Source organism: Oncorhynchus mykiss, chromosome 1 (genome assembly GCF_057628025.1).
Source record: "Oncorhynchus mykiss isolate SJ-2025 chromosome 1, ASM5762802v1, whole genome shotgun sequence".
In the NCBI taxonomy this organism is placed as follows: domain Eukaryota; kingdom Metazoa; phylum Chordata; class Actinopteri; order Salmoniformes; family Salmonidae; genus Oncorhynchus; species Oncorhynchus mykiss.
Window position 1 is genome coordinate 82,987,532 of NC_143022.1, and position 27,083 is coordinate 83,014,614.

General features: G+C 40.2%; 2 protein-coding genes across 4 annotated transcripts in view; both read left to right on the top strand.

Moving 5' to 3' along the window:
- The first annotated feature begins 1,705 nt into the window (after positions 1 to 1,705).
- LOC110530167 (sulfotransferase 6B1) lies at positions 1,706 to 11,687 on the top strand. 2 transcript variants are annotated; one of them, XM_021613027.3, is made up of 7 exons: positions 1,706 to 2,162; positions 7,050 to 7,162; positions 8,056 to 8,145; positions 9,115 to 9,241; positions 9,391 to 9,485; positions 9,583 to 9,739; positions 11,056 to 11,687. In XM_021613027.3, exons 1-7 carry the CDS (start codon positions 1,970 to 1,972, stop codon positions 11,181 to 11,183), a joined length of 903 nt encoding a protein of 300 aa, XP_021468702.1. In that variant the 5' UTR covers positions 1,706 to 1,969; the 3' UTR covers positions 11,184 to 11,687. The 2 variants fall into 2 exon arrangements, with proteins under 2 accessions (XP_021468702.1, XP_090098186.1); XM_090242060.1 differs by lacking the exon at positions 7,050 to 7,162 and having other exon boundaries at positions 1,835 to 2,162.
- Positions 11,688 to 13,768: 2,081 nt separating this feature from the next.
- acoxl (acyl-CoA oxidase like) overlaps positions 13,769 to 27,083 on the top strand; it is a 45,207-nt gene continuing 31,892 nt past the window's right edge. The window contains exons 1-11 of one of the 2 annotated variants that reach the window (XM_090242048.1): positions 13,769 to 14,731; positions 15,035 to 15,131; positions 15,252 to 15,338; positions 15,541 to 15,627; positions 15,908 to 16,006; positions 16,465 to 16,579; positions 16,684 to 16,770; positions 16,953 to 17,025; positions 17,193 to 17,325; positions 18,206 to 18,240; positions 19,475 to 20,366. In XM_090242048.1, coding sequence (XP_090098174.1) covers positions 14,577 to 14,731; positions 15,035 to 15,131; positions 15,252 to 15,338; positions 15,541 to 15,627; positions 15,908 to 16,006; positions 16,465 to 16,579; positions 16,684 to 16,770; positions 16,953 to 17,025; positions 17,193 to 17,325; positions 18,206 to 18,240; positions 19,475 to 19,595 — 1,089 coding nt within the window. In that variant the 5' untranslated portion in view covers positions 13,769 to 14,576 and the 3' untranslated portion in view covers positions 19,596 to 20,366. Of the gene's footprint in view, positions 14,732 to 15,034; positions 15,132 to 15,251; positions 15,339 to 15,540; positions 15,628 to 15,907; positions 16,007 to 16,464; positions 16,580 to 16,683; positions 16,771 to 16,952; positions 17,026 to 17,192; positions 17,326 to 18,205; positions 18,241 to 19,474; positions 20,367 to 27,083 lie in introns of those variants that run through there. The other variant, XM_036986306.2, reaches the window with a different exon arrangement.

The window sequence follows — 27,083 nt, forward strand, 5'->3', positions numbered from 1 at the left end:
AGTTAAAAAATGAAAAAAATGGCTAGTAGAAATCAAAACTGGATGGTGTTCAGAGATATATGGGGTTGAGGTGAGCTGAAGGGTGCCACTAAAAATAACAAAAAAACAAGATAATTATTGTAAAATAAACTGTCTGTAAATTGTTTATAGTATGTATAAGCTGGAAGTAGAAGCTTAAGTGTTGTTGTCCATTAGTTTACTCCAATTAGTGGAGGGATGAAAGGGTTCGGAGAAAATAGTAAAGAAGGAAAATATATAAAAAATAGATATTTACCCCAAAATATATGGGGGATTGGAAATGATGCAGACAATTACATTGATAGAAGCCACAATCTATCTGCAATACTAAAGCTGATCTACCCATAAACAAAACAAACTAAATTAAGGCTGAACTTGACTGCCTATCGGCAGTGGTCAATGATCTTGAACCTTTGCGTGCCAGTGATGGTTCAGTTTGGTTCGACAGTTACTCTGTATTTCACTCTGTATCTTGGAACCTCATACATTTCTTACATTATTTCTCCCCAGGTTATCACAGTGTTATGGCCTTGCTACAACACTGAAGAGCCATAGGAGAAGGCTTGATTGTGCTGTGTTTCTGTTCAGATCTGCATCCGCATTTATTGAATTAATAGTCCTGTAGTCCTGTAATCACTTGGAGAGACTGGAGGCCTGCTAGGGATTCTCATGTTTAGCACAGGGCACATCTCCTGACTGGCTGCTTGAGCTGGAGGACCTTATCTTTTAGAAATGCCATCATTCTCTCCAAACGCTTTGACATGTGTCAAGGTGAGTTTGAGTCTGGTTGCTGTGCAGTTTTGGGCGATAAAACATCCTTATGTGCACTTGAGTCGTTCCATTATAGTGCTCTGTATAGGTAGGTGGTATACAGTATATGCAACCTCTCTAAGTCATGCAGGAAAAGGGTATTGGCCCCGTCGATGGGAGAGGGTCAGAATAACCCCAGTCATAACATATCACATCATGTTAACATCTCATCCAATGCGCACTTTCATCACAAAGCCTGTGCCACATAGAACTAGGCCTATATAAGCAACACAAAAACATTCTGCTCTAGAAATGCTATCACATCTTCTCTGTCTCCTCTGTTTTGAGCTTTTAGGGGTTGATGGGTTGTCATTAGTTCCCCTGTATTACCAGCAGATGTCTCAGTAAGGAGTAGTCCAATAACCTACAATAAAAGCGAGAATTAATGACGTATGCATACCAAGATCCCAGCAGGATACGCTTTGCAGTGAAACATCTAACTAAAACCTCCCATTTTATTTATTTACACCCGTAAATACTTTCCCATCTCAATGTTCACTGACCCTATGACCTTGTCTATTACCGGCACTGTTGAATGGGCCTCATTTCCAAAATCATTATTATACAGAGATTATTAATTTCCATTAAGAGTATGGGAAAATGTGAAGTCTGACCACACGCCATGATTTATGTGTGTTTGATTTGGTGGCACCATGTCAAGAGGGAGGCCAGAGAGGAAGCTTATTTGCTTCTTTTTGGACATGAGTAGTCACATTGTACTGAAACGGTTAATCAAGTGACGGTGAGAAATGTGAATGAGGCAACAGTATTTACTTTAGTCTTTGAGTGGATGAAGCTATAGGGGCCACTAGATTCTAAGGGAAATTCCTGCACATATGAATGGTTTATATAAACACTCATGGGAGGACATTTCAACATCTGAGATATCACACACAGGAAACCAGACCTTCTCAACACCCCTACAGAAACCAGGAAACTCCTACTTCTCATGCAAGCTTTATCTGTGAAGGACACACCTCTTTCTCCTCTTACTATACTCACTCTCATACACACAACCACATTCACACACACACCCACACTCATACACAGAGTGGAGCTTGTGGCAGTCCAGCTGAACAAATACACTGGAGGTGTAAACTGAAAAGATTCAAGCTTGAGATTTTCTACAGGATTATCCAAAATGAGCAGTTCTTTCTCAGCCAAAATCCAGTCCAAAATGGAACTGGCTAAAGATATGAAGGAGGAGGATAAGTTGTACAGATATAACGGAGTGCTGTACCCTGTCCTCATGAGTCCAGAGGAGAACCTGAAGGCTATGGAGAGGCTGGAAGCAAGAGCAGATGATGTCATGTTAGTTGCATATCCCAAATGTGGTAAGTCAAAAAATATTTAAGTGAAAAAACTGTATTCAGATGGTCAGAAGATTGTGCATTAGTAAAGTCATGTGTAGTTAGTTCCTTGAGAGACATCCTTTGGCAATGAACATCTTGATTAAGCATTTATGTTTTCTAATAGTCACTGACTACCTTATTATATCAAGTTTAATCAGTGGAAAAATGAGTGTTCCACTTGGTATTTACAAGTCTACTCTCTGTCTATACCTACTGTACGCGCTTAGAAAAAAGGGTTCCAAAAGGGTTCGTCCCCATAAAAAAAAAACTTTTAGTTCCAAGTAGAACGTTTCTTGGCTCCAGGTAAGTCCATAACCATGTGTGTGAGGTGTATACTTTTGTCTCAAAGTAGATGTGGGGCGGCAGGGTAGCCTAGTGGTTAGAGCGTTGGGCTAGTAACCGGAAGGTTGTGAGTTCAAACCCCCGAGCTGGCAAGGTACAAATCTGTCGTTCTGCCCCTGAACAGGCAGTTAACCCACTGTTCCCAGGCCGTCATTGAAAATAAGAATTTGTTCTTAACTGACTTGCCTGGTTAAATAAAGGTAAAATAAAAAAATAAAAATAAAAAAATGTAAGACTACCAAGAAATGCTGTATGACCATGATTTAGCCCACTGCAGTAAAAGGTTAAGGTTCTAGATAGCACCTTTTTTTATAATAGGCTCAAAGTTCAAGTTCAAAATACAATTATAATGAAACTTACTCATAGTGTCTTACACATAGCTCATAGCCTATGATATTTTGTCTTGCTGTGTATTTAAAAAGGAGACAGACAAAAGATATTTGACTTGCGAACTGGGTTTGAAGTGATCTAAAATTCAGTTTCACAATGGATGGGCCTCTGAATGTTTGGACTTGCAGAATATGATCTGTGTGTTTTTCGGTAGGCCCTCCCTGTCAGGCAAAAATGGTTCTGGTCTGTTTCTGGTTATAACCTTGTCAAAACAACACAGTTGTGCAGCTTTGTCAGCTCTTTCCACTGCACACTATGTCAGTAAGGTAATCAGTGTTGAGGAATGTTGAATTAAACACAGGCCGCTCGGCACACTGGCAGAGAGGCACCCTTGTAACAACGGTTAATGTAATAACACAGGTTAATGTAATAACACAGGTTAATGTAATAACACAGGTTAATGTAATAACACAGGTTAATGTAATAACACAGGTTAATGTAATAACACAGGTTAATGTAATAACACAGGTTAATGTAATAACACTGGTTAATGTAATAACACTAGTTAATGGAATAACACTGGTTAATGGAATAACACAGGTTAATGGAATAACACAGGTTAATGTAATAACACTGGTTAATGTAATAACACTGGTTAAAGTAATAGCACAGGTTAATGTAATAACACTGGTTAATGTAATAACACTGGTTAATGGAATAACACAGGTTAATGGAATAACACTGGTTAATGGAATAACACTGGTTAATGTAATAACACTGGTTAATGGAATAACACTGGTTAATGGAATAACACAGGTTAATGGAATAACACAGGTTAATGGAATAACACTGGTTAATGTAATAACACTGGTTAAAGTAATAACACAGGTTAATGTAATAACACTGGTGAATGTAATAACACTGGTTAATGGAATAACACAGGTTAATGGAATAGCACTGGTTAATGTAATAACACTGGTTAATGTAATAACACCGGCTAATGTAATACCTTGTAACAACAGTTAATGTAATAATACTGGTTAATGTAATAACACTGGTTAATGTAATAACACAGGTTAATGTAATGACACAGGTTAATGTAATAACACCGGCTAATGTAATAACACTGGCTAATGTAATAACACCGGCTAATGTAATAACACCGGCTAATGTAATAACACCAGCTAATTTAATACCTTGTAACACCGGTTAATGTAATTGTAATAACACTGGTTAATGTAATAACACTGGTTAATGCAATAACACAGGTTAATGTAATACCTTGTAACAACGTTTAATGTAATAACACAGGTTAATGTAATAACACCGGCTAATGTAATAACACAGGTTAATATATTAACACCGATTAATGTAATAACACTGGTTCATGTAATAACACTGGTTAATGCAATAACACTGGTTAATGTAAAAACACAGGTTGATGTAGTAATACTGGTTAATGTAATACCTTGTAACAACGGTTAATGTAATAACACTGGATAATGTAATAACACCAGTAATGTAATAGCACTGGCTAATGTAATAACACAGGTTAATGTAATAACACAGGTTAATGTAATGACACCGGCGAATGTCATGACACAGGTCAATGTAATACCTTGTAACAACGTTTAATGTAATAACACAGGTGAATGTAATAACACCGGCTAATGTAATACCTTGTAACAATGGTTAATGTAATAACACAGGTGAATGTAATAACACCGGCTAATGTCATGACACAGGTTAATGTAATAACACAGGTTAATGTAATGACACAAGTTAATGTAATAACACAGGTTAATGTAATACCTTGTAACAACAGTTAATTTAATAACACTGGTTAACGTCTAAATGTTAAACATTTTTTAAATTGATAATGTAGTAACTTTAACCCGTCATGTAATACCATTCCAAAATCTATGCTTCACGTTAGATTTCCCTCATTTTAATACACATACTATCCTCCACCTTTTGCTAACACACACACAAACTCATGCACACTCTAACACAAACACACACTCAGAAGCACATACTTAAATGCACACACACACATAAAATGTTTATACAACATCAATCGTAAAGAAACTTGCCAAAAGTTGCGAATGACACAAATATTAATTCACACAAAGTCTGCTGCCTCAGTTTGTATGATGGCAATTTGCATATACTCCAGAATGTTATGAAGAGTGATCAGATGAATTGCAATCAACTGCAAAGTCCCTCTTTGCCATGCAAATGAACTGTATCCCCAAAAAACATTTCCACTGAATTTCAGCCCTGCCACAAAAGGACCAGCTGACATCATGTCAGTAATTCTCTCGTTAATACAGGTGTGAGTGTTGACGAGGACAAGGCTGGAGATCACTCTGTCATGCTGATTGTGTTTAAATAACAGACTGGAAGCCTCAAAAGGAGCTTGGAATCATTGTTCTTCCTCTGTCATCCATGGTTACCTGCAAGGAAACACGTGCCGGCATCATTACTTTGCACAAAAAGGGCTTCACGGGCAAGAATATTGCTGCCAGTTAGATTGCACCTAAATCAACCATTTATCGAATCATCAAGTACTTCAAGGAGAGCGGTTCAATTGTTGTGAAGAAGGCTTCAGGGCGCCCAAGAAAGTCCAGCAAGCGCCAGGACAGTCTCCTAAAGTTGATTCAGGTGCGGGATCGGGGCAACACCAGTACAGAGCTTGCTCAGGAATGGCAGCAGGCAGGTGTGAGTGCATCTGCACACACAGTGAGGTAAAGACTTTTGGAGGATGGCCTGGTGTCAAGAAGGGCAGCAAAGAAGCCACTTCTCTCCAGGAAAAACATCAGGGACAGACTGATATTCTGCAAAAGGTACAGGGATTGGACTGCTGAGAACTGGGGTAAAGTCATTTTCTCTGATGAATCCCCTTTCCGATTGTTTGGGACATCCGGAATAAAGCTTGTCCAGAGAAGACAAGGTGAGTGCTACCATTAGTCCTGTGTCGTGCCAACAGTAAAGCATCCTGAGACCATTAAAGTGTGGGGTTGCTTCTCAGCCAAGGGACTGGGCTCACTCACAATTTTGCCTAAGAACAGAGCCATGAATAAAGAATGGTACCAACACATCCTCCAAGAGAGCAACTTCTCCCAACCATCCAGGAACAGTTTTGTGACGAACAATTCCTTTTCCAGCATAAGGCAAAAGTGATAACCAAGTTGCTCAGGGAAACAAAACATTGATATTTTGGGTCCATAGCCAGGAAACTCCCCAGACCTTAATCCCATTGAGAACTTGTGATCAATCCTCAAGGAGGCGGGTGGACAAACAAAACCAAGGGGTCCAAGCCAGTCACACAGGTTTTCCCTATGAGGTTCATCCATCTCTCTGCTGTATAGAGACATCCCTCTCCCTACAGTACATGCACTTATTTGACACTATCAAGATAACTGAACATGCACATATAATGCAGTCAATTTAATATAATGAAATAATGCAAGTGAAGGTGAATCCCCAATATCAGCTTTACGCTTTTTTCAAACACAAAATCATTACAAAAAGTACTCCTTTCAAATGGAGATAGTTTCAACAACGCTGCCCATGCTGTCACAGACAACATAATGGCATAGATACAAAGATGAGTCCTCTATCTAACTCTATGGGCCCTGCATGAGGACAAAGCCCCATGTTTCTGTAATCATCTGCATATGACATAAACATGGTTTATGTGGTCATGTACCTGCTGCGTGGCCGGTAGCCTAGTGGTTAGAGCATTGGGTCAGTAACCAAAAGGTTGCTGGTTTGAATACCTAAGTAAACAAGGCGAAACATCTGTCTGTGCACTTGAGCAAGGCACTTAATCCTAATTTGCTCCAGGGACACTGTACTACTATTGCTGAAACCATTTTATGGATCTTACAAAACACTAGGGGCTGATTTTCTAGATCCAGATTAAGCCTAGTACTGGACTAAAGTGCACTTTCAATGGAGAATGGTTTTTCATCCATGACTAGACTCAATATCTGAATGGGATTGCCCCTGATATTGCAAATATTTTGGGATAATGCAATAATAACTCTTGTCTCATGGTGAAACATGATGACACTTTTAGAAGAATATCAAAGGACACTGCACCTCTCTATTCCCGATCCCTCTGTGTAAATTGAAAAACATTCTCTTAATGCTCAAGTGTAAATGGACCTGAATGTTCTCTGTGTCTGGCAGGTTTTAATTGGATGGTGGCGGTGCTGCGTAAAATAATAGCACAAGCAACTGGTGAAAAAGCAGAGTCCAAATTCCCTCCATTGATGGAGTTCTTTGGGACCGAAATGCTCCAGGTTTGTGCAATACTGGTTGACTTCCTGTAGCTTTAGCAACACTGCAGGTTTGTCTGCCTCAATTAAGTCAAATATAGAAATACTACATGTGTAGTTTATTGGAAATGCTGTTTATGGGTTCTTTGGTTCACTAATGCACAGATCCCCTGTAGTCTAAAGAGGTTCTATAGTTATATTGGGAGGTGTTCAGGTAACTTTAGGTCTATAAAGTAGGTTTTCAAGACAGAGAGAATGTTTATACAGTCAGGTGTAAAGGACGTTACACTGCTTGTTTAGCGAGTGCCGCTTTCTCCTGATTCGGCTCATACCGAGGCTCGAACTCAGAACGTCTGCCTCGCAAACACGTGACCACCCTCCCGATGCAACTATCTAGTCGGCAGCGCAAGTTGAGACAATTCAGGGGGAGGAGTGAGTTTCACAGATCCCCATCTGCTAAATAGTCATTTTGTTTTTCTGTTCTGTAACTGGCCACAATAATTACATGCAGGTTTTGCAATCATGCTGTGATCCAATAAGGCTAGTTAGTGAATGTTAGTAAATTGCTAACACATGTTCTGTGAGTGCCCTCCACTGAATGCCCTCATGAGCCTCTGTGTGTGGAAATGTTAGCACAGCTTGACCTCATCCAAGAAGAGGGGTCTACCTACAGTATGCGCCCGTGATTCTCACATCGAATGCAATTAACTGTGGAGAATATAGTGAGATTAATTCATATAAAAGTGTTTTCTATGGCTATCTGTGTCAGGAGTGAAGAGTTTGTTCACTGAACTTGCAAGCTCCTGTGCCTGAAATGATATAACATGCCTGTTTGCACAGTGTCTGTTTGGATGAGTTAGAGCAACAGCACACCATGGCTCACGTAGCGTTAAATGGATGCCTTGTCTATCTCGCAGGTTTTTCACCAAGCACCGTCCCCTAGATTTCTGGGGACACACATGCACCCAGATAACATTCCTGAATCCTTCACCACAAAGAAAACAAAGGTATGTGCTTTCAACCAGAATACAGGTGTTGTTGTGGAACTCACAATTACTATGACATTTTTACAGTTTTTTTCAATGCTTCACAGTAGTTCCTCTTTTTATACAAAATTCCATCACAACTTCCTCCAAACAGCAACGTGTAATTCCCCTGTTGCGTAAGAGTGAAAGCTTTTCCTGTGTAGTATGGCAGCTAGTGTTTCTCTGCAGAGGCAGCCACAGCAGAGAGCGTACCACACAGACACATACACTGCAAATCACACACTGGACAGAGTACATGGTAGACTGATTAAGCACACACTGTACAGAGTACACGGTAGATGGATTAATAAAATAGCATACACACGTAGGACACTTTTCAGCAGACAGTAACTATGCTACACTGAAATATAAAACCTCCAACTTGCAGTACAGTGTGTCTCACAACTCGCCATAACTCTGCCCTCCCCTTCCCTCAGTGTAATGAACACGAGGGGAGACAGAGAGCTGGTTTCAAGCACAGGTAGCATCAGGTGTTTATTGAAAAGGACCACAGGAGGGTCCAAAGGCAACAGTACAGGCAGTGAAAAGGCTAGTAACGTAGTCCAGGAGATCAGGCAATAGGTAGATAACAGGCTAAAGTACAGGCAGGGAATAGGCAAAAAGGCATCATTAGTGAGGCAGGCAAAAACTATCATACACGGGAGGCGTAAATCACGGCGAAAGACATGTCACAAAACAAACAATACCTCACGGTGATAGGGTGCAAAGAACTGAACTAAATAGTGTGTGATAATGACATAGAGGTGTGTATTCAGGTGATTAGAATCTGGAGAGTGAGCGGCGTTCAGGGGATCTACGTGTTTGAGGGTGTGGGTTGGAAGCAGACGTTACACTCAGGATATAAACTTTAAAGAATGTCCTGGATCAGTCTATAAAAATATACTGTTGTCATTATCATGTCATGCATGGTCTTCTGTTGATCAAAAACAGATGCTGGTGATATTCAGGAACCCGAAAGACACAATGGTCTCCTTTTATCACTTCTCAAACAAGAACCCAGTGCTACCCACTGCAAAGTCCTGGGACTGCTTCTTCTCAGAGTTTATGAGTGGAAAAGGTACCTAATGTGAAGAGCCCTTATGAAAATTGGGTTTATATGTTGGAGTTTGCTTTATACAAAAGTATAACTTGAGTCAGTTGTATTGCAGTAAGATTTGTACCTTTACAGTACAAAGCCTCACCTGAACAGTAATTTCCTATTCCTAGTTCCCTGGGGTTCATATTTTGACCATGTACTTGGCTGGGAGAGGAGAATGGACGACCCTAACGTGATGATAGTCACCTTTGAGGAGTTAAAACAGGTATCAGGTATTCCTTTCGTTTTGAATACAGACATTAGTTTTGATCGGTCTGCTTTCTGTCATTTACATTCTGTCATGTTAATTGTGACCCACACAGGACCTGAGTGACGGTGTGCGAAGGGTCTCTGAGTTCTTTGGTTTCAGTCTCAGTGATGCCCAGGTCCAGACCATCGCAGAGGAGAGCACCTTCAATGCTATGAAGGAGAGCTCCAAGGCCTCACACGGCCAGATGGGCAACGTCTTCTTCAGGAAAGGTGTGTGTGCATGTATGTATGCGTGAGAGAGTGACAGAGTGAGCAAGAGAGAGAAAGAGCACTGTATGTGGATAGAGGGAGCTTTGTTCCAGGGTTTGTTTAATACCACCCACTGGAAACAGAAATTGTGGGATTATGGCAACACAAACAAACACTTGATATGTATGTTGACTATGAGTACAGACTCATGTCTCCGGTCTCCTGGTCCTCTCTATCCTTTAACATCCCTTGTCCTTTCCAGGGAAATAAAGCATTGTCATACTGACCTTTGGTGACCTCCTATAGGTTGAATTAATTATTAAGTACCAAAAAAGTAACAGGGTTGATGATTTCAAATCAGCCATAAATCCCCTTATGACAGGGGGAATGTAAGCTTGTTGTCTGCAACAGGGAGGGACAATTGAATGCAAATTGAAACGTTTTTAATTGTTAACATTTCTAGCCTGCCTATCTGTGGGTAACATGGTTGACATGTTATGCTCAACCCACTCAGTTTCCTACCACAAAACATCAGAAAATGGCTTAAAAGAGCAGAACAGGCTCACCTGCTTTTACACTATGGTTTGACTAGGATGTTCAATGTTCCTTTTAGAAAAAAAATAAGAATAGTTTCACCATATTAAAACGAGAGTTCAGTTCATGTAATAGGGTTGACCTTAAAATGAGGGACGGGTTTACATTTTTTTCTCCATAAATCACATGAAATAAATAATCTTCACAAATGACTGTCAAAAGCAACAAAAATAACTAGGGCTTTACAATGATGGTGAAAACTTGGAGAAATTTTGGGGTTAAGTGGGTTCAAATCTAAGAAGTCACAGAAAAGGCTGAATTTTTTTCACTTTAGCAAGTCTTTATTCATTTTAAAAATATTTATTGAATTTTCCATGTGGTCTATATTATAGAGCACTTTATTTAATGAATCAGGCTTTCAAAATCCAATATTGGTGCTCAATCTCTAATTAAAATATCAAAGGGACACAGAAGGAAGTAATTTCATGGAAAGGCCCATATATTGTATGTTTCATACTCACCATGTACATTCACAGTACTGCATGTCTTAGGTGTAAAGTTGAAGTAACCCTAACATCAAGCAAAGTGATACAACTGTTATATTTTTTACAATATGTAGGCTACCTCACACTACCTTAAAGACTAGGTCAACAGTACTCTAAAAATAACTGTAATCTAAAGATAATTTGCCTCATGCTTTATGTCCAAACTACAGAGTACTAGAAAATGTTATGTCACTCTTGCTGTACATTGATCATGTGTTTGTCTTGTTCATGTGTTTTTGATGGGTATTTCCTCCCCAGGTGAAGTAGGGGACTGGAAGAACCATTTCACCCTAGCCCAAAGCCAGGAGATGGACATAGCATTCAAGAAGCACCTGGCAGGGACAACACTGGGGGCCAAACTAAAGTATGACCTGTACTGCAAGTAGACAGCAGACTGGACAAACACTTACTGAGCTGAGACAGGATACAAGGGAAACACTGACAGGGAAGTTCAACTCCAACAGGCAGGCTGGTATGCAGTAGCTAAACTGACATTCACAATGAGGTATTTGGTGGTGCAACACTTGTTACTACAGAAACACTTTATTCCACTTGGCTATCCTACACTGGAGCCATTGAAGGGCATTTTTGTGAAAGTGTGACATGAGAAGAGTGGAGACTGGTGGGAGGAGCTAGAGAGGGATGGGCTCCTTGTAATGGTTGGAATGGATTATATGTAACAAAGTCAAACATGGTTTCCATATGTTTGATACTGTTCCATTAATTCCATTCAGCCTTTACAATGAGCCTGTAATCTATAGCTCCTCCCACCAGTCTCCACTGCATGAGAAAAAGTAGACATGACAATGAGACTTCATGATAGATTTCTTTACCTTGTAATCCTTGTTTTTATATCACTGTTTGTAGATTAAAGTTGGTTAATTGATTGATATCGACCTTCTTGTATGTATTTTACAACATTTCAAGATGTCAGTGGAGGCTACTGAGGGGCAAACGGCTCATAAATGGCTGGAATAGAGCGAATGGAAACCATGTGTTGATGTTGATACCCCTCCAGCCATTACTACGTGCCCGTCCTCCCCAATTAAGGTGCCACCAACAACCTGTGCAAGATGTTGTACTTTTCAGTTCAGAGTAATGGAATGTGTCAAAAAGTCTAGTTCTACAAATGACATGTCACATGACCAACTATAATACTCATATGCTCAAAGTCCTTGCTATAACACATTTGAGATCATATGGTAACCTACTTTACTGCAGGCCAGCAATGCAACAGGTTGCACGCAATAAAACCCTTGGATTGCAATGCATACAATACTAGATTCAAAGCAAATAGAATTATTCCATTTGGAAAAGGTGACCAAGATGAGACGGTCTGTAAATTTAAAGTAAAAAGTTCCATAAATTCTTAATTGTAAAAAGTGACAATCAAATTTTCAAAAACTGAGACTATGGTAGCCTACTGATGTGATATTCACCATACATACAGTATATACAGTATATTGTGATATTCACCATAGATACGGTATACATTGCGATATTCACCATAGATACGGTATACATTGCGATATTCACCATAGATACGGTATACATTGCGATATTCACCATATATATTGTCTATGATTTTTGTGCTGTATGAGGGCCTACACTGGGGATGGCACCATTTCTTCCCTTAGTTGATCATTTCCATTATCCGTGAAACCCGTTTTGATTTAGTGAAAGAATGTCTATATCCAGTCGGTACAATATAGAACAAAAATGTTCAAATGCACTGTAGGCTACCTGTTATTGATAATGTTTTAGTTGTTTGCCATTGGTACTTTCTTAACATGGGACTAAGGCTGTGTTTACACAGCCACTCTAAGAATCCAAATCTTATTTTCTTTCTATTTCTGATCCACACACTCAGTTTTACATGTGACTGTAATCTGATGTGCACATTCACACTGATGTAACCTCTGAAGTAGCACCAGAGAGGAAGAGGCAGAGGAAGAGGCAAAGCGAAAGGTTTCACTCTTGCCAAAATAAGCCCAATGCGTTTCTATGATGTTATTTTGGACCTAAGCTTGTTACCTGCCTTCCCGCCTTTAAGACAACAACTCCCATTGTTAAGCTGGAGACATGAGCATCTCAACACTATATACAGATCTCTGGTAGCACACAGATACAATTTCCTGTCACTGATGATTTAAAAAAAAAAAAGAAGGTTATTGCAGGTCAAGTGCAACAACAAGGAACTTCAGAGCAAAAGCAATAATCACATCTGAGCATCCAGACAGAGACAGCATATGGAGGATCAGGATTCAAAAGATCAGATTCCATGTTTTTTGTTATTGCTGTTTACACATTAGGCAAAAGAGCAGATAGGTATCAGACAGTGGAGGCTGCTGAAGGAAGGATGGCTCATAATAATGGCTGGAACGGAACAAATGGAAACCATGTGTTTGATGTTGTTGATACCGTTCCACCTATGCTGCTCCGGTCATTACCACGTGCATGTCCTCCCCAATTAAGGTGCCACCAAACTCTTGTGGTATCAGATATGCAAATAATTGGCAAAATATCTTAATTGGACTGCCTGTGTAAATGAAGCCTAAGCATCTTTACTAGCTACATATCTAGATATTGGTTAATCAACCACCCTGTTAATTTATCAATCAATCAGATAATCAATCTATTAATATCCACTGTGGACAGTCAAGCATTACACGTCCATACATTTATTTTAATAGCTCAAGAAATACCATGTTAAAAAAATAGACTGGTTTTGTAACATAGAATAGACCTACCTACCTCTGCGTTCAGTCTCTACCATATACTACAGTCAACTGCCAAAATAAAGGAAACACCAACAGAAAATGTCTTAATAGGGTATTGGGCCACCACAAGCCAGAACAGCTTCAATGCACCTTGGCATAGATTCTACAAGTGTCTGGAACTCTATTGGAGGGATGCAACACCATTCTTCCTCAGTACATTTTGTTCTTTGTTGATGGAAACCGCTGTCTCAGGCACAGCTCGAGAATCTCCCGTAAGTGTTCAGTTGGGTTGAGATCTGGTGACTGAGGTGGGTTACATTTTATGGGGTCAGGCCATGGTAGTCTAAATAAGGGCCATGGTAGTCTAAACAAGGGCCTTGCTTAATTAACTCAGGAACCACACCTGTATGGGAGCACTTGCTTTCAATATACTTTGTATCCCTCATTTACTCAAGTGTTTGCAGTTTGTTGGCTATAATCTACTCTCTGCTGACATCTAGTGAGTGTAAGTCACACACCATCATTTAATTTAAATTCCTGGGTTTCAGTGCACTTCATGATGAGACATTAAAGAAATGACGCAGTGCATTACATGCAAATATTTTTTTACTCATTGAATCGTTGATTAAATTGTTCCCATTTACCTATACACGTACACTACATCATCAATATTTATGAGCAAGTTCTGGGCATGTATAAACATTACATGTCTGTCTCAAACACTTTTCTCTCTCATTTTGCTGACAGAGACATTTTACATAAAAAAGACATATGATACTGCTGCGTGTAGACAGCCCAATTAAAAAAAAAGCACAAATTGGTGTTTTGAGAAATCAGATCAGCTCTGAAAATTATCTAATGTGAAAAGATCTGAAGATTGGTCAAAAGACCAATTAGTGGAAAACTTTCAGAATTGGGCTGCCTGTGTAATCGCAACCATGTATCATTTTGTACACGTTTCAGCTACACATCGAGTGACATCATCCGGACGCGGAAGTTGACTGTGAAAGTGACAATCTTCAGTTGTGTCTGGTTGTGCTCTGTGTGCTCCGCTTGCCAATGGATATTTCCCAACAAGAGAGGACATATGAGACATCAATGGCTGACAAATCTACTCCAAGTAGTCTTGCAAGATACCTCGATGGTGAATTTTGGGAAACCAAAGATCATATTCGTGAAGAAATATCCCAAGGCGAGCCCTTTCGAACTAGCAGGTTCGTGATCTCTTACTGGTGGTTTTATCCAACTTTTCTATCATATGTTGATCATCACGATTTAATCCTGTGGTAGCTAAGGTTTAAGGACATGCTCTTTTACGTATCTATCTACAGTTTTCAGCGGTTGGCAAATCATGTCACGGCTTTATGAAAAGGGCTTGTGCGGCTACCAGCTGTTGCGCGTTGCGCGCACATCTGGATAAAAATAATGCTAATTTCCCGCTGCGATGTTCATGTTCAGTTCATTGTTCATGTTAAGTTCTGTCACATACTAAAATGTAATACATTTTTATTCTGCAGTTATGGTCTCACGTTGGACCAGAATAGAGATTTGACGGTGGAGAGACTGGAGTATGTCTTAACGAGGCCACTAATGCGACATCACCTCAAAGATCAGGTGAACGAATTCAGTCTTACACCCCTCAACTGATACCAATTTTACACCTTGCAATTGCAAATGTTTGTCTGGGTGTTGTTCAGTTCTGAACCTGCGTTTTTATGTCTTGAGGGGTTTTAGATGGAAGAGAAACAACCAGGCTTCATAGCCAAGAGCTTGGGTATCACGGAACTGATATGCTCTGCAGATATGTCCACTGGAGTAAAGGTATGCTAATTGACTTCTCCAACACACACACACACACACACACACACACACACACACACACACACACACACACACACATACACACACAGCTTGTCATAGGCATTTATTTACATAACCAAATCCATGTATGATTACACTGTACCGGCTGTGTGTACTCGCTGTCTGTACAGTGCTCTTTGGTGTTCTCCCCTCTGGTCCACAGTTGGGTGTTGTCTGTGGCTTGTTTGGTGGTGCAGTCACAAACCTTGGAAGCCCTGGTCAGAAGAAAAAATGGTATCTCCCGGTTACGGTATGTGTCCACAGCCACTCACACAGCTCATATGCAAAGTAATATAACAGATCATTTATAGCTTTTGTTCAATGTCTGCCTCTTGTCGTTACATTCTTACAATGCATGCACTTGTATATAGCTTTTTCCGCCATACACATTCATTCATCCACAGCACATATTGCCATTGGATGTTGTTATTTATCTGATACAACAATGGATTTAGCCTTTGATTTTTAACTCTTTGTCAAATCATCATCCTAATTGTTTTGGTTGAATGACTGGGTGTGACTTCTGTCAGGATTCGGAGTTCACCGGGATGTTTGCCATGACAGAGAGGGGTCATGGGAGTAACGTCCGGGGAATCCTTACAGAGGCCTGCTACGAGCCATCTACACAGGTCAGCTTAATAACATGCATAACACACTCACGAATCATGTGACACCATTGAGGCAATGCGGAATTCTGAACTGATGGACAGTCGTTTGGTTCCACAAGGCAGCGACCTCTTTTCACCACTCAACATGGACCAACTGTACCAGTCAGTTGGGTTAGGATGAAATTCTAACTGTAACTAATTCCACTAGTTACAGTTACACTATGTGCAGAGGACAATCTACCACATACCCCAAATGATAGTCTGTTGTACGTGGTCCGTAACACAGTGGACTAGATCATATTGTGTTACATAACTACATCAATATGTATGTGAAATGTGCAGGTCATATCTAGTACATACAGTATGTTCCCTCTTCGTCTGTGTTTCATGCCTTTCTTTACTGATCCCTGTACTCATGGAGTCCAAAATAAGCATCGATATCATCATATTTAGTTATACATTCATCTTTTGGCCTTCAGGAGTTCATCATCCACACACCGTGTGAGGATGCCCAGAAGATGTACATTGGAAACTCCATGAAGGGGAATTACGCCTCTGTGTTCGCTCAGCTCATCATCAATGGAGATTCCCAAGGTGGGACTCACTCAATACAACAGTCTGTCTGCTATGGATTGTATTTAGCAACAGCCCCTGTGCATTTACTAATGTGTGTTAACATGTTTTATTCATCCCCATAGGTCCTCACTGTTTTATTGTTCCAATCCGAGACCGACATGGAGTCATGAATCCTGGAGTGACAGCCATTGACATGAAGCACAAAGAAGGTAGCTAGTTTTCAATGGCCTGTTTTTATTCTAAGCAGCGTTCTTCTTCCGACTGTATGACAAACACATGAATATGATGCTGTGAGACAATCATTCCTGTCACAAATGCACACCGTTGTGTATTAATACGTGGATTTTCATTGAACATTTGAAACTTAGCCATGCTGTGTGTGTTGTCACAGGCTTACACGGGGTTGACAATGGCATCTTGATATTCGACAATGTGAGGATACCGAGGACGAACCTGCTCAGCAAGTGAGTGGACTGTAACATGCGCTCCACTGCCGGGTCATTAAACAGATCTCTATAACTACCTTTGGAAGTTGAATGCATTCTAGACATCATCCTCACTTAAATGATTCCTAGCTGTGTACAGTGTACAGTATGCAGCATCAATGTGTTTTATGATCCTCCTGCTCCAGGTTTGGCTGTGTGTCAGCAGATGGGCTGTACTCTTCTCCTGTCCAGAACAAGAACAAACGTTTTAACGCCATGTTGGCTGCTCTCACCCCTACCAGGCTGGGGCTCACTGTCCAGGCCATAGCTGCCATGAAGGTGAGTTTACAAGGCCATGTGCGTTATGATTTAGGCTAGTGTATGTAAACTGATTAGCTCTCTTTAGCTTTGACCATGTTTACAATCTTACTATGATGGTTAGTGACAGCTAGAGGGCAGTCTTGATTTACGTTACCTCCCTCAACACCGTCACAGGGACAAAGCATAACACTGCCTTTGTTACACCTTCTTTTATGTTCTACGTGCTAATCTAATGAGAGAAATCAGCTCAGTCATCTGCAGTTTGAGTGGATTATGGGCCTCAGTCTGGGTAAATCTAGGCCAGATGGGTTGGCGTCATAGTCTGCTGTGTATACCCAATGACGGGACTGAATTCCAGGTTGTGTCCCAAGTCTGGCAGGTAACCAAGAGACAATCATACAAAGCTCTGACCACAGGTGACCCTTTGGTGATGTTGGATGGTTGCATAAATAGAATTGTCATACTCTGAATGAGTTGCTAAAACAGATCTGACTTCTTCAAAATATGATGGACTGTTATTAGCTTGGGGAGAGCAGAGAAGCATAGAAATCAGAGCTGTTAATAGATCTGGCCCAGATTATGTCTATGGTGTACTTTTAGACTGATCTTATCAGTGTGTATTGGCTGTGGGTCACAGTAACTTAGTCTTTGAACCTGTACAAAGTTTGCAGCTGTCTTTTAAGTGAAATAAAAGAGTACATTATGGTCCATAGACAGTTTCAAATAAACACCGTTTCATATTTAAGCTTATGGTTTTGCTTTTGGGTCTGTAAGAACTTTACACAAAACAAATGTGGATATGATTTTGCACTGAAGCTTTACCTACAGATAAAGGCATGTAGCATCAGCGCTGTTCTGTGTAGAGATCTTACAGTGTGTCTGTTTTTCTCACCGACAGTTGGGCCTCATCATTGCAGTGCGTTACAGCCACAGGTACAGTACATTTACATTTAAGTCAACACTCTTCTCCAGACCGCCTTACAGGAGCGATTACGGGTTAAGTGCCTTGCTCAAGGGCACATCGGCAGATGTTTCACCTAGTCGGCTCGGAGATTCGAACCAGCAACATTTTAACCTCTAGGCTACCTGCTGCCCCAGTGCACTTCTGACGCTCCCATACATCCCACATTAACTAAAAATGAGTTGCTTTTACATTTCATTTGACAAATGCATGTATGCACATATGCAATGGATGTGATTGAGATTGGAATTATATGATTTTCTTTGTTGTATTTCAACTGAAAAGGTTCTAACAGTCATTCTAGTGGTAGTCTTTTGTATTCCTGCTCATGCACAGGAGCACTTTTCATAATGTGGAACGTTTACATAAAGCCGATAGAAGTGATGGGTTAGCTCCACGCTAGCCTCGTCGCGAACCAGGCTTCCGTAAACAGTAAGCCTGGGGAAGTTCCATTGCAGAATACATCTAAAGACAGATCGGAACCCGGTGAAATCAGTGACGCCTCGCAACACATCAAACCAATCAAATGCCTTGCTTGGGTGGAGCTCCAAAGGTGCTCACCAGATTAGTGCCATATGAGCAACATAAGTTAAATCAAATTAAAATAACCTCATTATTATATTTATTTTGTTGAACCCATCCAAGGGTTTTTCTTTATTTTTTACTATTTTCTACATTGTAGAATAATAGTGAAGACATCAACACTATGAAATAACACATGGAATCATGTAGTAACCAAAAAAGTGTTAAACAAATCAAAATATATTATAGATTTTAGATTCCTCAAAGTAGCCACCTGTTGCCTGTACACTCTTGGCATTCTCTCAACCAGCTTCACCTGGAATGCTTTTCCAACAGTCTTGAAGGAGTTCCCACATAGGATGAGCACTTGTTGGCTGCTTTTCCTTCACCCTGCAGTCCAACTCATCCCAAACCATCTTAATTGGGTTGAGGTCGGGTGATTGTGAAGGCCAAGTCATCTAATGCAGCACTCTCCTTCTTTGTCAAATAGCCCTTACACAGCCTGGGTTAGGTTGGGTTATTGTCCTGTTGAAAAACAAATGATAGATCCCACTAAGCGCAAACCAGATGGGATGGTATAATGCTGTGGTAGCCATGCTGGTTAAGTGTGCCTTGAATTCTAAATAAATCACAGCCAGTGTCACCAGAAAAGCACCATCACACCTCCTCCTCCATGCTTCACAGTGGGAACCACACATGTGAGATCATCCGTTCACCTACTCTGCTTCTCAAAGACATGGCGGTTGGAACCATAAATCTCATATTTGGACTCATCAGACCAAAGGACAGATTTCCACCAGTCTAATGTTCATTGCTTGTGTTTCTTGGCCCAAGTAAGTATCTTCTTCTTATTGATGTCCTTTAGTAGTGGTTTCTTTGTAGCAATTCGACCATGAAAGCCTGACTCATGCAGTCTTCTCTGAACAGTTGATGTTGAGATGTGTCTGTTACTTGAACTGTGTGAAGCATTTATTTGGGCTGCAATTTCTGAGGCTGGTAACTCTGATGAACTTATCCTCTGCAGTAGTGGTAACTCTGGGTCTTCCTTTCTTGTGGTTGTCCTCATTAGAGGCAGTTTCATCATAGCGCTTGATGGTTTTTGCGACTGCAGTTGAAGAAACTTTCAAAGATCTTCTAATGTTCTGGATTGACTGACCTTCACGTGTTAAAGTAATGATGGACTGCCATTTCTCTTTGCTTATTTGAACTGTTCTTTCCATAATATGGACTAGGTATTTTACCAAATAGGGCTATCTTCTGTATATCACCCCTACCTTGTCACAACACAACTGATTGGCTCAAACGCATTAAGAAGGGAAGAAATTCCACAAATTTACTTTTAACAAGGCACACCTGTTAATTGAAATGCATTCCAGGTGACTACCTCATGAAGCTGGTTGAGAGAATGCCAAGAGTGTACAAAGCTGTCAAGACAAAGGGTGGCTACTTGTCAAATATATTTAGATTTGTTGAGCACTTTTTGGGTTACTACATGATTCCATGTGTGTAATTTCATAGTTTTGATGTCTTTGATGTAGAAAATGTGTAAAAAAATAAAGCAAAACCCTTGAATGAGTAGCTGTGTCCAACATTTTGACCTTTACTGTTCATTTTACATAAACATTTTGAATTCATACTTTTATATAAAGCAATCACATAACAATAGTACATTACCAAACATAATCTCTTTAATCCCAACCCTCAGCCACTCTCAGACCATCCCACCTATCACCATAGACCACCCTCGTTTGGTTTCCATGTGCCATATATGCTTAATTTGTGCTGTCATGTTTTACATACATTTTGAACCTTTCTAATCGTATAGTATCCACAAAATGTGAGCTAAAGATGAAAACCTTTTCTACAAGTATTATTATACGATTTATTGACTGACTATGGCTTTCCAAATTGCCCAACTGCTATTTGTAAGGTTAATTTTAAGTGAATGTTATTTCTTTTTTAAACATACCTGTGACCAGAGACCAGCCACATAGGGGCAATAACAGAATAAATTATTTAGTGATTCTGTCACTATGCAGCAAAAGCTACAGAGCTGAGATTGTTGTATGAGATTCTGTTGGTGGCAAGAATTTTGCATAATAATTTAAATTGAAAAACTCGAAGTCTTGAATCAAGTGTTGTTTTTTTTATACCAGTTCATAAACCATGTGCCATGGAATCGGTACATCAAAAATCTCTTCCCATTTATTTTGCAACCTGTGTTGCCTCCTCCATTTTTGTGATAATGCTGCAATCAATTGGTTGTAAGTTTGGATTGAGCAGACATTCCCATATATTTTCGATAGCTGCATATGTGACAACTCCACCGATTTATATTCATAATATCATTCATTAATAGATATAATACAATTTAAAAAACAATTTCAGTAAATAATAGTTTTTTTATTAGTCAGTATATTTGAGTTTAACCATAGCAGTTATGTCATATTTTTTCAATATTTTCTGGAGGATAAAACTGAAATTGTAACCAGCTTTGTATGGCTTGTTTTAAGAAAGGGCGATACTTTAAACAAAATGAATTTTCAATTAGTCGGAAATGAGAAGTTGTAGTCTGTAAAAAGGCCATTTTTAAACAAAGGATGAACCTTTTTAATCTACTGGAGAACCATTTTGAGTTTTCCGAGGGATCGGAACCCGGTGTAAATCAGTGACGCCTCGCAACACATCAAACCAATCAAATTCCTTGCTTGGGTGGAGCTCCTAAGGTGCTCACCAGATTAGTGCCATACGAGCAACATAAGTGAAATAAAATGAACCTCATATGTTACCTTCAATGTTCATTTCCTGTAGCCTAATTGCCTAAAACGTCAGCACTTAAAAATAATCTACAAAATCTGGTAAATGGTTTTCCTCATATACATTGTCTACTGGTATCATTTTAAATTGAGAACATATAGCTAGCTCAACATGTAAATGTGTGAGTTTAGCTATTCTCTGCTTCAGATGACAGATTCCCATAAAGCCAGTAATGCCATCATATTGTAGGTCTGTGGCTGCATTGGCAATGCATGCCATATGATAAGCTGCACAATGGATTCATATAGTTGATATTCTGAAGAAGAGTAACAATCAAATAAAACACATTGGAGATCTTACAACTAGACAAACATGAAATGTTAATTTGAGCATACAACACAGAAACAGACACTTTAGAGACAGCAGAATACTGGACAGGCAACCCGCAACTGCAGGAAACCGAACACTCCCATGACACACACAGGCCGCTATCAGAACTCTCCCATTCCATACTTCACTGAACTGATCAATGCCTACACTCTACCTTTACTGACAGCTGGAGCTGCAATTTCACCCTCTTCCATGGCTGTTATCTACAATGCATTCAGAAAGTATTCAGACCCCTTTACTTTTTCCACATTTTGTTAGGTTATAGCCTTATTCTAAAATTGATACAATTATTTTTTCCTATCAATCTACAAACAATACCCCATAATGACAAAGCAAAAGCAGTTTTTTAGAAATATTTGCAAATTTATAAAAATGTGAAACAGAAATACCTTATTTACATAAGTATTCAGATCCTTTGCTATGAGAATCTCAATTGAGCTCAGGTGCATTATGTTTCAATTGATCATCCTTGAGATGTTTCTACAACTTGATTGGAGTCCACCTGTGTGAAATTCAATTGATTGGACATGATTTGGAAAGGCACAGACCTGTCTATATAAGGTCCCACAGTTGACAATGCATGTCAGAGCAAAAATCAAGCCATGAGGTCAAAGGAATTGTCCATAGAGCTCCGAGACAGGATTGTGTCGAGGCAGAGATCTGGCAAAGGGTACCAAAACATTTCTGCAGCACTGAAGTTCCCCAAGAACACAGTGGCTTCCATCATTCTTAAATGGAAGAAGTTTGGAACCACCAAGACTCTTGGCCGCCCCGGCCAAACTGAGCAATCGGGAGAAGGGCCTTGGTCAGGGAGGTGACCAAGAACCCAATGGTCACTCTGGCAGAGTTCCTCTGTGGACACCTGGGACCATCCCTACAGTGAAGCATGGTGCTGTGGGGATGCTTTTTAGCGACAGGGACTGGGAGAATAGTCAGAATCGAGGGGAAGATGAACAGAGCAAATTACAGAGAGATCCTTGATGAAAACCTGCTCCAGAGTGCTCAGGGCCTTAGACTGGGGCGAAGGTTCACCTTCCAACAGGACAACGACCCTAAGCACACATCCAAGACAACCCAGCAGTGGCTTCGGGACAAGTCTCTGAATGTCCTTGAGTGGCCCAGCTAGAGCCCGGACTTGAATCTGATTGAACAACTCTGGAGAGACCTGAAATATCCAGCCTGACAGAGCTTGAGAGGATCTGCAGAGAAGAATGGGAGAAACTCCCCAAATACAGGGGTGCCAGCGTCAAACCCAAGAAGACTCGAGGCTGTAATCGCTGCCAAAGGTGCTTCAACAAATTACTGAGTAAAGGGTCTGAATACTTATGTAAATGTGATTATTTCCTTTTTTTTATCCATTTGCATAAGTTTCTCAACCTGTTTTTGCTTTGTCATTATGGGTTATTGTGTGTAGATTGATGAGGGGGGAAACTATTTAATCAATTTCAGAATAAGGCTGTAACGTAACAAAATGTGGAAAAAGTCAAGGAGTCTGAATACTTTCTGAATGCACTGTAGATGGTTATTTTTTCCATTCAGAGCTGACCCAACACCATTCAATTCCTATTATGTGTAAAATGCTTCTGAATGTCAACAAAATAACAAACAGCTCAATATAGAAAGAAAACAATAGATATTGAGCATTATTTTGATTACCTCAGAAAACACACATTATTTTGACAGCCCTATTGAGGGAGTCTCTTGTTTTTCCGTATCTGTTGTTGTTTTTTGTGCATCCTCATGTGTGGGTTGCGTGTGTTCTGCTAAAGTTTCCAATGTGGGGGCGAGAATGTGGGTGGGGGGAAAGGGGAGGGTTTTCTCTGTAATTGGCATCCCCAAAAATCACCCACACGCTTGGGTGGAGCTCCAAAGGTGCTCACCAGATTAGTGCTGTAGGAGCAACATAAGTGAAATAAAATGAGCCTCATATGTTACCTGTAATGTTCATTTCCTGTAGCCTAATTTCCCCCAAAAATTATATGTCAGCACTTTAAAAGGAATCTACAAAATCTGGTATATTGTTTACCTCATATACATTGTCTACTGGTATCATTTTAAATTGAGAACATATAGCTAGCTCAACATGTAATTGTGTGAGTTTAGCTATTCTCTGCTTCAGATGACAGATTCCCATAAAGCCAGTAATGCTATCATATTGTAGGTCTGTGGCTGCATTGGCAATGCATGCCATATGATAAGCTGCACAATGGATTCATATAGTTGATATTCTGAAGAAGAGTAACAATCAAATAAAACACATTGGAGATCTTACAACTAGACAAAAAGGAAATGTTAATTTGAGCATACAACACAGAAACAGACACTTTCGAGTGTTTGTCACCAGAGCGGTGTAGAATGTGTTGTGACGTTTGACTTTACTAGCGTCACTTTCAGTAAATATAAATCGCAGACTGTCGGCCACACTTGATGACTTGAAAACGAGCACTTGAAACCTACTTTTATTCAAAATGTGTCCTACCTGGACGGAAAACAGTGGCACATATAACACACAGCAGCCCTTCTACGGGAGTGTGGGGGGAGGGTTCTTGAAATGTAACATCCAATCAAAATCTGGGTGCAAGTGGACCATTCAAACAGTTTTTGCAGTATGAAATTCTCCAGACCTCCAAGTGAGGCCTGACAACGACGTAGATGGTTATTTTTTCCATTCAGAGCTGACTCAACTCCATTCAAATCCTATTATGTTTAAAATGCTTCTGAATATCAACAAAAGAACAAACGGCTCAATATGGGAAGAAAACAGCAATAGATATTGAGCATGATTTAGTTTACCTCTGAGAACACACATTCTTTTGACAGCCCTATTGAGGGAGTCTCTTGTTTCTACATATCTGTTTTTGTGCATCCTCACGTGTGGGTTGCGTGTGTTCTGCTAAAGTTTCCAATGTGGGGGCGAGAGCGTGGGTTGGCGGAAAGGGGAGGGTTTTCTCTGTGGTTGGCATCCCCAAAAATCACCCCAAATCACCCCCACACAGAGAGAGATAGAAAGAGGGAGGTAATCACAATACCGATGCAGACTACTGCACATGGAGGACACATTTCCTGTTTTGTGACACACGTCCTGTCCCCACCCACCAATCAAATAAAACACATGGGAGATCTTACAACTAGACAAAAAGGAAATGTTAATTTGAGCATACAACACAGAAACAGACACTTTAGAGACAGCAGAATACTGGACAGGCAACCCGCAACTGCAGCAAACCGAACACTCCCATGACACACACAGGCCGCTATCAGAACTCTCCCATTCCATACTTCACTGAACTGATCAATGCCTACACTCTACCTTTACTGACAGCTGGAGCTGCAATTTCACCCTCTTCCATGGCTGTTATCTACAAATGGATTTGGAGACTGTGTTTTTAATTTACAATGATTACATCAAGATAGCTAGCTAAAAGGAAGTTAGCTAGCTGATGACATTTAATTAACTTAGCTAAACAGTATGTAAAGTCAATTAGCTACCTTAATAGCAGCTCAGCTGAGTTAGCCTACAAAGTGGCATACTATAGCCAGCTAGCTAGTTAATAATACTTTGCTTTTTTACATTACATTTTTTTTTGATTTACTTACTTGAATAGGTTCTCCCACTTCCTTTGTTTTTTTGGGTGCCTTTCAGTATTTATTGGTTGTAGCAAAGAGTGGATGAATGGAGACGAGCCAAAAAGTGTTTGCCACCAGAGCGGTGTAGAACGTGTTGTGACCTTTGACTTTACAACCATAATTCACTCTCAATTTCAATAAATATAAATTGCAGACTGTTGGCCACACTTGATGACTTGAAAACGAGCACTTGAAACCAACTTTTCTACAAAATGTGTCCTACCTGGATGGAAAACAGTGGCACACATAACACACAGCAGCCCTTCTACGGGAGTGTGGGGGGAGGGTTCTTGAAATGTAACATCCAAACAAAATCTGGGTGCAAGTGGACCATTCAAACAGTTTTTGCAATATGAAATTCTCCAGACCTTCAAGTGAGGCGTGACAAAGACGTGATTTTGGAGGTATAGCAACACGAGACTAACTCCACACCAACTCATCCCATAATCAATGTAATAAATTATGTAGATGGTTATTTTTTCCATTCAGAGCTGACTCAACTCCATTCAATTCCTATTATGTTTAAAATGCTTCTGAATATCAACAAAAGAACAAACGGCTCAATATGGGAAGAAAACAGCAATAGATATTGAGCATTATTTAGTTTACCTCTAAAAAAACACACATTCTTTTGACAGCCCTATTGAGGGAGTCTCTTGTTTTTCCATATCTGTTTTTGTGCATCCTCATGTGTGGGTTGCGTGTGTTCTGCTAAAGTTTCCAATGTGGGGGCGAGAGCGTGGGTTGGCGGAAAGGGGAGGGTTTTCTCTGTGGTTGGCATCCCCAAAAATCACCCCAGATCACCCCCACACAGAGAGAGATAGAAAGGGGGAGGGAGGTAATCACAATACTGATGCAGACTACTGCACATGGAGGACACGTTTCCTGTTTTGTGACACACGTCCTGTCCCCCCCCCCCACCCCCCCTCTCCTGTCCCCCCCCCACCAAACCCTCCAATGCACCACCAACACGCATAGTAAAATCTTTAGGAACTTGAAGTGGGGCTAGTGGTCTTGGTAGTGAGAATAATGATGGTCGTGTTGTCAGTGACTAGCATTAAAGAGAACACAGCTATCCCCACACAATTAGGGTTAGCTGTGTTTTAACAGTACATTGTGTAACCACTGTTAGCTTTGTTTTCAGAGTTGAGTCTACTATACATTGAGGAGAGGTTGTGGGATCATCATCTGTGAGGACTTCCCCTCTGTGTAAACACCCAGGTGTGCGCTCTTCTGTGGTCTGGCAGGGGACAAACCTTGACATAGTAGAAACATCCGTGTGATCTTTCTGGTTAACACATTATTTAGTAACATGGGACTGTCAATCACACAGTTAGTGTACAACTTAAACCATACAGCTGAAGTATATTGGAGTGTCACATTACATTAACTTTACAGTATCTCGGTTAGTATATTTTGCTCCTCAGTCTAGAAATCAGAGTAGGGATGATAACAGTGCCATCCCTTCGAGACTGCAGCATCTACATTTTCCCTGCAATCTCTTTGAAACTCACTTGTA

Bases quoted from the DNA above. Each gene is read 5' to 3' on its own strand.
- LOC110530167 (XM_021613027.3), top strand. From the start codon at position 1,970: ATGAGCAGTTCTTTCTCAGCCAAAATCCAGTCCAAAATGGAACTGGCT. The intron at 2,163-7,049 runs GTAAGTCAAAAA...TGTGTCTGGCAG, and splicing joins AGTTGCATATCCCAAATGTG to GTTTTAATTGGATGGTGGCG. The intron at 9,740-11,055 runs GTGTGTGTGCAT...TTTCCTCCCCAG, and splicing joins CAACGTCTTCTTCAGGAAAG to GTGAAGTAGGGGACTGGAAG.